The sequence below is a fragment of the Sinocyclocheilus grahami genome, unplaced genomic scaffold (genome assembly GCF_001515645.1).
Source record: "Sinocyclocheilus grahami isolate Dianchi unplaced genomic scaffold, SAMN03320097.WGS_v1.1 scaffold467.1, whole genome shotgun sequence".
NCBI lineage: Eukaryota > Metazoa > Chordata > Actinopteri > Cypriniformes > Cyprinidae > Sinocyclocheilus > Sinocyclocheilus grahami.
In genome coordinates this window covers 846,615-856,731 of record NW_015505646.1, presented here as the reverse complement: position 1 = coordinate 856,731, position 10,117 = coordinate 846,615, and the positions used below count along the sequence as shown (strand labels likewise).

The following is a 10,117-nucleotide window of genomic DNA, read 5'->3' as shown; positions in this document are numbered from 1 at the left end:
TTAAATGGATCCAATTAAATATTTTTACTTATATAAAACCAGTTAGTTTTATGTTATCACATGAAGCACATTTTAGGCCATCTGACAAAAATATTTTTTTGCAGTGTAGCACTAGTAATAAAGGCATCTGTCTCTGACATTAAAAGGTCTTTGAAATCCATTAAGGTATATGAAATATGAAGTATGCATACCATTTCTATATATAGAAAAAAAATATTGAGCTCTTTCCACCACTGCTTGCCTCATTCTAGAACAGAATCCTTAAAATCTCAAATTGCTGAGAGACTTTCAAGGGTTGCACTGTGGAAAGATGTGCAGACATGCACGGTCTGTTTGTGCCTACAGGAATGTTTGGTTATTTGTCTTCTGTAATAAGCAGGTATTTTTAGGATATTTGTCTATGAAGTCTGTCTCAGCTATAGAAAACACTTGACCTGCACCTCCTCACCTTTTCCACCAGGCTCCTCGTTATTCGCACAACACCAGTCCTGAAAGCTCCTCCGCTGACACATTCTTGTTTTCCTCTCGTTTTGTTCTTATCCCTTACAGACTGTGGAGAGCATACGGGAAACAGCGATGGACAGGCGGATGATCTGCAATGGCCTCCACTAATGGCTTCAAGAAGGAATTAATATCATTATTTCACACCAGTGATCCGCACTTAACCACAACTTTGTCAAAACACGTTCAAGCTCCCCTGCAGCACAATCAGACAAAAAGAAACAAATGAATAAAATTAGAGTGGCCTAAGGAAGCTGAGTCAAAGCTAGCACAGATGCCAGCCTTTTTTCTCCTTTAAAGTTCAGTGTTACTACATAGGTGGTCTGCCTCATCATCCTCTGCTTGCTTATTATCTATCAGACTCCATTTAATGAGGCATCAGAAGAAAGGTGCAACCATGTACTTACTGCAAGTGTTTGTACTACAGGCCCTGTGGGTGAGTTGGTGTCACGCCACACAGCATTACCCAGCCTCATGGGGGCACTATGATGTTTGTAAGTCCCAGGTTTATGCAGAGGACCGGCTGGCCTGGCACTACATGGCCTGCCAGCCTGAGGCCACTGATATGACCAAATACCTGACCGTGTCTCTGGACCCACCCAACATCACCTGCGGCGACCCACCTGAGATGTACTGCGCCCTGGTGAGTTTGATACATTTTTATAAACTTGTTGAGTGACCAAGAGAATCACATAGTATATACAACAACACACTGCATTGCTATGAAGTGGTTGTTGTATATACTAAGTGCTTGATTCTGATTGGTCAATTGTGGCATTCAGCAGTCAACATTTTTGTATAGTGACCTCTTAAACTATATATGTTATCAATTGTGACAGGCAACGATGTCCTACATAACTTTGCTAGTTTCATGTCTCTTATAACTCGTGAAAAAAAAGGAATCTGCACAACAAACAAATTTAATGTTCAGGATCGTTCAAAAAATAGTGATTTACTGAAGATAAATATAACATGACAACACAAAACCAAAGTGCGCAAAAAAACAAAACTGCACTTTTTTCTTCTCACATAATGAAATAATTTCAACTCAAATTTCATATCAATTTATTTATTTATTTGATAAGTAGCTGCATAACACACTACCGTTCAAAAGTTTGGGGTCAATGAGATTTTTTTTTTTTTAAAGAAATTAAAACTTTTTATTCAGCAAGGAGGCATTAAATTGATCAATTTATAATGTTACAAACGATTTCTATTTCAAATAAATGTATAACCGTTTCCAACCAATTTAAAGCAGTACAGCTGTTTTCAACATTGATAATAATGATAAAGGTTTCTTGAGCACCAAATCAGCATATTAGTGTGATTTCTGAAGGATCATGTGACACTGAAGACTAGAGTAATGACTGCTGAGTCAACTTTGCCATCACAGGAAATTACACTTTAAAATATATTACTGCAGAAAAAAATATTTTAAACTGTAATAATATTTCACAGTATTACTGTTTTATTGTATTTTTAATCAAATAAATGCAGCTTTGTTTAGCATAAGGGGCTTCTTTCAAAAACTCTTAAAACACCTAACATTTATATGGAAGTCTACTCCAGATAGCCATAATATAATAAATTAAATACTTGGCCAAATAAACCCAGGTGAAGCATATAAACTTTTATCCATGTGGCATGTTACAAAGCTAGACATCTGGACTTTATATATATATATATATATATATATTATTTTTATTTTTTTTATTTTTTTTATTTTTTTTAAGTATGAATCTATTTCATGCTCACTGAATTCACAACATACTCTTGGAAAATCTCACAGATGGTCAACAGAACTGCAGCAAGTTAATGTGCTAGCAGTTAATAACAACAGGCTGAAATATCAACAGATCACATGCACATCACATAACAGTATACTAATTAAAGTATACTAATAAAATTGTGCTTCACAACATACTCTTGGAAAATCTCACGGATGGTCAACAGAACTGCAGCAAGGTGTTAATGTGCTAGCATGATAAATGTGCTAGCAGTTAATAACAACAGGCTGAAATATCAACAGATCACATGCACATCACATAACAGTATACTAATAAAAGTATACTAATAAAATTGTGCATAATTATGTTTGATAAACTGCAAATATTTTCAATTATATTTTATATTAATTTTTTTTTTACATGTTTAAAGTTAATATGTTTTATTCATGAGGGGCTTTATTCAGAAGTGCATCCAAGAAATAGTGTCAAGCTGTGATATACTGTCAGACCTTTGGTCACTATGTACTGTCCAGTAGAGACCGGGGCTAGTTGTCACAGAGCTGCATCCCAGTAACTATAGAGTTAAAAGTTCAATTACACAAATGTGCGTTTTCTCTAGCAGTTTTGTATGTTGGTTTCAATCACCTTGTTAATTAGAATGTTTATTTAACAAGAATATTATTTTTGAAGGTGGACTGCAGTGACGATTCTAGGATTTTCATTTAGGGGGATTTTCATTTAATTTTTTGACTAATAGGTGTGGTATACAAAACCTATATACCAAAAAGTGCTGTATTCCACTGTATTCCACTAGATAGATAGATGCATAGATAGGTATAATATATAACTGAATAAGCCAAATACAAATCTTCATGATCTCTCACACACACATATACACACACCTGTTTACTGCACACACACACGAACTTTTACTGTCTGCATTTCTAGTAGGCCTACAATCTTCTTTCCTTAGCTCAAGTATGCAAACCTCTTTGCCACATTCACTGGAATATGTATTACATTGAAAGTTCAATTTTCAAATGAAAATGGCAACATGATATGACATGACATAAAGTATGCGTTCATATGCTTTATTTTCACTGGAGGAAACAGCTGTGGTGTGATGAGAGGTGAACGCAGCGAAAACTTTACAGTAGATGTGGAACCGATTGCTCCCCCATGATGTTGTGTAAACTGTTTTTATGACAAAGAACTGCGCAGATGCAGATATTATAACAATCTATGAATAAACACACACCTTGTCCTCTGTCTCTCGGTCTGCGGATTGAAAAAGAATGCACTGAAAGATGGGGAGGAGCCGAAGTCTGCCACCGTTTTCATATGAAATTTAAACGGGACTGAGGCGATCACGAATTCGTGTACAGTTTATGGAGCTAATCGCAAAATTTTATGGGGGCTGAGTAGTCATCTATAGCCCCCCTAAAAATGGCCTAGCAACGCCCATGGTGGACTGTAAAGATGGACTGTAAGCAAAGTTATAATTTTGCGATAAGGGTATGTTCTCCTTGTGACAACTTACCCAGTATAGTGTGACAACACCCATAAAATGTCAACCTTATCCTACATAAATTGACTTTTACAAAAATAAACCTACCCTGACAAATATTCGCTGTCACATTATTAGACAACAAATTAACTCATGGTGAAAACTCCAAGTATTATGAATGATTTTTGTATTATTATTTTTCTGTAATTCTTTTTAGGATCACAAACCAGTTTCTGTTCGTCCAATATATCTGTCCACTGTGCATCTTCACATTAGGCAAATTACAGCCAGCTATAGCTTGTTGTAAAATATTGTCATGTTTTCATTACAGTAATTTGACAACACACTGACAGTCAGTCTAATGGATGTCAGCATTACAGTGCTTTAGGTCATTCTAACCTATGTAAGGTCAGCATCATTTGAGATAACAAGCCAGTCATGGAGGTCCATGCTGATCTTGTAGCCGGTGAAGCAATGAGAGCTGATTTTTCTATTCTATTGTGCCTTGGGGGAAGTGAGGTTGGGGAAACAGGGGTGTCATGTAACAGCAATGAGGAGTTATGTGTTAAGTGCAGTGCTCAAGGGCACAATAGCAATGCTCAGTGGTTGCTGGTACAGAACACAGAGTATCTTGTTACTCAGCAATATTTTCTCTTGATGCCTCATTAGGCTTTTTATAGTGGGAGGCGAGTGCAATATTTCTGATATAATTACACAGTTAAACTAATTTACTAACTCCACACCATGGCTTCAATCCATTAAAATATTCAATCAGTTGTGTTTACTAAGAAGCTTAAACTTCCTGGCATGATCAAACATGATAAAGGGAAAAGAACAGCAGATGGTTAATTTAAGATGCTATAAATTTTTTATGAGTAACCCCCCTAATGTGAGATAGAAGAACACAGATGACTGGTGTAAAGTAAACAAGGAAATAAAGCACTGCTATGGGCCCCATCCCAACATGCTCAACAGTTCACCTTGTGTGGAACATAAATTCAATGAAGTAGACACAAACACACACACACTCACTCACCCACGCACCAGTATTCCTATCAATATGGAGTGTGTATGTAGATAGATAGATAGATAGATAGATAGATAGATAGATAGATAGATAGATAGATAGATAGATAGATAGATAGATAGCTTATGTTACTTAAAATTATCCACCAGTAGAATTGTCTGTCTATAAGTGAGTAACAGTGTATTTAAAATACCCTGTATAATTTACTGTTTCTCGAATATTAAGTATGTCTGTGGGGAAATCTGACTCAAATTTATCTTATTGAAGTTACTGTTTTCCTGAAAATGTCTTAGATTTCAGAAAAGTCTGCCCATAGGTAGATTCATGACAGGAATTTCTAGTAGCTAGCGGTGCAAAACTTAAAACATATTCCTGGGGAGAGCGACTGTTTGAAATAATCTAAGCTAAAAACAAAAAAGGCATCTCGTGAACCCAGCCAGCAGTTATATTCCAGTGTGGATCAGTAGTATGGTCTCTAATAACATTAAAGAGAAGGCAAAATGCATTAAAAGTGGTTGAGGAATGGTCATTTAAGTGGGGGTTCAAATTCTCTGTGAGAAAAAAAACACAGGTAGATGGCTTCACTTCATAAAAGGAAAGGAGATGACATCAAATTAAAGTTGTATAATCACAATCTAGAAGGGGTGTCTAAAATAATATTTCTAGGTATTTGGTTAGACATTAGACTTACATGGAAAGAACATGTTAAAGAAGGTATGAGTGAATTTAAGGAAATCTGGGTAAGGGAATATTTGTGGACAGAGTACGGACATTTAACACAAGTGTATTGAGCATTTGTCATTCCAAAATTGCTCATTTTCAGGAAGATAGGGATCTCAAATAAGTTATCAATTTTTCTCAGGAGAGTTAATTGCAATAGTGATGGCATTAAGATGGATAAGCGAAGCAGGTTTAAAGGAGGTTTCAATATGTTCAGACTATAGTTCATGCTCTCATGAGTATTGAAGCAAAACATTCAGACACCAGACAGGAATTAATAGTAGAAATATTGCAAGAATTATATATGTTACAGCAAAAAAGGGTGAGAGTGTTATTCATGTGGGTCCCAGCTCATGCGGGAGTGAAAGGGAATGAAGCAGCAGATAAATTGGCAAAACAAGCTGTGCTGGATACCAGTATAGAAATGGAGGTATCATATAGTAGATATGAAATTAAAGCAATAATTAAAAAGCATATAACAACAGTGGGAAATAGGAAACAAAGGAAGACGTATATTCAATACAGCCACAAGTGGGGAAAGGGAGGTATTCAGGTGGGAATATAAGAGAGGAAAACATATTATCTAGACTCAGAATAGGACACATGGGACATAATAAAACAATGAAGTTAATGTCCAAGCATCCAACAGGTTTCTGTGATTGGTGTGGAGAAAGTGAAATGGTAAAACATGTCATCATGTATTGTGAAAGGAATATAGAGGACAGATTGAAGTTATTAGATGAGATTAAGAAGAAATGAAAGTATGATGTTACTTTAAAATACGTATTAAACCCAGAAATGGGAGGTCATAACAGAGTTGCTTTGTTTAAGGTTTTGGAAAATATGAGTTTTTATTTAAAAAATTTTGTTTGTTTGTTTCCCTCTCTTGGTCCTCCTCTGACTCAGAGGGAGTCATGAGCAGAAGCCAGAAGCAGGACTGGCGCAGGACAAGACTGATGTTTGGGTGCGGGCGTGTAGACACTCATGTGTGCTGAGATGTTGTTGCCAGGCGACACGAAACATACTATTTCATGTACATTTCATGGATTTACTGAAAAAATCTATATAGACTACTTTTGTGGGCAAAACATGAATGTTGCGGGTGGGATTGGGGCAAGATATATATTTCTGCGGGAGCGGGAGGGTGCATGACATAATCCTTTGGGAACGGGACCGAAAAATCCGTCCCGCGCAGGTCTCTACTCTGCAGTGAATGGGTGCCGTCAGAATGAGCTCAAACAGCCCATAAAAACATAATAATAAAAATAAAATAATACTGCATGCTTGAGTCAAAGATGACTAAAAATTTACATCAGTGCATAATTCTGCCACTAATTAGCAATTATCAAAAATTTTTAGAAGCTGCAATAAATTCAACTTGGTTTCAAGTCTGAGATGATGCATTCCTTCTAATTAAATGGCCATGATGCTGCTGGTCATCGTGTCCTTAGTAATGTGACATTGGACACTTATTACAAACAGAACTCATTGTTGGTCTAATTTGTGCACCCTAAATAATACCTCACTCTATATGAAGCTTGAGCATGAGGACAATATGACCTGTGGTTCCACAATAGCAATGCATCTGTTGTGTTTTAGGATCTATTACCGCTTTCACTCATGTATCACCTACACAGAGGTGGGAGTCTGGGCTGCACACACACACAGCAGAAGATGGAGTGTATGGGACAGCTTTTTTGCAGCAGGGAGTTAACCCTGATATTATTTTTAGCTGCAGCAACAAGGGAATGTGTCCAAAAACATGTAGATGAGCCTTTTCTCCTCTAGTTCTCTCTAACCTTACATCTTCAGCTTGTTTTGCGACATCAACAAAAATACAGCATAAAACACAAAACAATGCAACGTTCTCCCTATGTCCATTCATTGTACTGAGCAAACAGGCGTACAGAACGATCTGTTAGGGATGGTCATTTGATATTGAGGATTCACAACAGAATTTTGCCCACAAAGTTATATTGTGCTATTAATAAACCGGTTTTAGCATAACACATTAATCTTGTTAATTAAAACAAAATTTTCAATTACTCTACATCTATTCTAATTGTTTTGGGGAGGGGCCATGAGTGCAAGGATGTTCTTGCAAGATTTTAAAGATCAATTATGACTACTAAAGTGGGACAAGCAAAGCACCTAAGAGACGCTGGTACTTCTGAAGTCTAGTGATTATTAAATCATTTCAAAGAATGCTGAAAACCCGGAAAAAAGGAAAGACTCTGCATCATAAATAAACTTAATTGCTTTTTTCATCAAATTCGAATAGCTCGTTCTATTTAAGATGTTAACGGTTATGCTTATATGACACAATTCCTGGTATTTGGATGCTGAATGGCACTATATGGCTTATACAGTAAGTAAATGGAGCACACATGCCGCATTTGTTTCAAACCTGTATGAGTTTCTTTCTTCCATGGGCGTAGAATACGCGGGGGAATATGGACAAAATCATCCAGCTATCGCTATTTACGCTGAATAAAAAGCATAAACATTTGGACTGATGAAACTTGAAGACATTAAACACACGATTGCGACAATATGTGGTTTATGTGTGTTTTTCAAGTTATCTCCAGGTAATAAATAAAAGTATATGAATAATTGACATTGCATTGATTACAGTATAGAAACTAGTTTGCCTTATTCTGTGATAAAAATGGAAGACACAGTGTTTAAATAAACAAATCATAAAATTGTCATTATAATAGAATACAAACTATTGGTTATTGTCCAGCACAATATTTGATTTCTTAACCAATTAAAAGTAAGAAATAAAAGAAAAAGAAAACTTGTTAATTAAAAAAAATAAGTATTATCATATTATGACATTTCAACAAAACAAATAAATTCAGGTTTGGAACAACATGAGGGTAAATGATGACAGCATCTCTTTATAGGAATAGTTTATCCAAAAATACAACAAAAAAATATAGTAATAATAATAATTTGCTAAACAGTTGCTTACCCACAGGCCGTCCAAGATGTAGATTAGTTTGAGTTTGTTTCTTCAGAGTTGGAGAAATTTAGCATTATATTGCTCACCAGCAGTGAATGGGTGCCGTCAGAATGAGAGTCCAAACAGCTGAATTAGGTGAATTAAAGATACATTTATCCAAGTGAAGACACAAGCTCATCTACATCTTGGATGGCGCTGTAAAACAAAACTAAGACCACAAAATAACACTGAACTATTAGTCCATCTATTGGAAATGACATTGGAATACTATCTAAATTGAATTTGCTTCAGAGTGGTCCAGACCCGAAAGTGAAACTCCTTTAGCTTGAAGCATCAGAGCTGATGAGCATTTGTAGCACAATGGACAGCAGCGCTGTAGCACAATGGACAGCGGTCACTAGATTACTATAATTCTTCTGAACTCTGACCTGCTCTCACATAATGCATGAACGTGAACAGAGGTGCCAGATTATCATGTGGTCCCCAAGCAGCTTAAGCAAGGAAACAAGGATGAGCGTGCAGCTTATAGCTGCTCTGAGATCATCTGAATATTGACAGGCTTTATGGCAGAACTGTCTTTGTTTGGAAATGATAAACAGAGCTATTTATAGAGCCTCTTGTTTGGTGGTTCAATTGTCAGTCACTGAATTTAGTACAAAACACTCTACGGACAATGACAACATGACAAGCCCTGACAAGGTGGCTTTTGGTTGGAGAACCTCACTTATCCAACTATTCAATAACCACGCACAATTTCATGCTCAACAAGGCCACAAAGGCAATTTCCTGTCAGAACTATTCTTATGTGCAATTTTTCTGTAAGCCATATGGTACTTTCTCTCAGCCTGTATTTGGATGAGGATAAAATACCATTGTGCTGAGACATATGACTCTGAAGCATTCAGACGTTTAATTTCTCAATGAATGTGCAAAAATAACAAGATAAATAATGCAGAGATGTATAAACAAGACTGAGGGTTTCCAGGACCAGTAATCCCATTGTGGATGTGCTGAGAATGAAACAGAGATGTGAAATACAAAGCCATAAAATCCTGTTATGACAGCAAACAATGAATGAATGAATGAATGAATTTTAGATATACAATATTAATATTATTCTTATTTCCACATTGTTAATATAAATAGTAGTAGCTGTTGTTCTAGTAGTAGTAATAATAATAATAATACTTAATTAAAAATAATTAATATCTCAGGCACACATTTCTCATTTAAAATACTCCAAATTCATTAACAATTGAATGTGGTTAAAGGGGTCATATGATGCTGCTAAAAAGAACAGTATTTGGTGTAATGAAATGTGTTTATGCAGTTTAAGGTTAAAAAAACACATTATTTTCCACATACTGTACATTATTGTTTCTCCTCTATGCCCAGCCTTTCTGAAACGCGTAGATTTTTACAAAGCTCATCGTTCTGAAAAAGCGAGGTGTGCTGTGATTGGCCAGCTATCCAGTACGTTGTGATTGGCCGAATACCTCAAGCGTGAGACGCAAATGTTATGCCCCTTGCCATATTGTGATGATGCCCTGTCAGGCCGGACCGATGATTCAAAAACATGAAAACCCATTGTAAACCAGGCATTCGTTGCATCCAGTGGGGACATAATTATGGATTATAATGACTTATACTGTCTTTTTACGCGTTGC

At 36.2% G+C, this 10,117-nt stretch overlaps 1 protein-coding gene across 1 annotated transcript in view; it reads left to right on the top strand.

Moving 5' to 3' along the window:
• Positions 1-10,117, top strand: part of LOC107553251 (netrin-G1-like) — a 68,676-nt gene that overhangs the window by 5,639 nt on the left and 52,920 nt on the right. The window contains exon 3 of the mRNA XM_016235420.1: positions 550-1,144. Within this exon, the coding sequence (XP_016090906.1) occupies positions 872-1,144 (273 nt within the window). The 5' untranslated portion in view covers positions 550-871. The remainder of the gene's footprint in view (positions 1-549; positions 1,145-10,117) is intronic.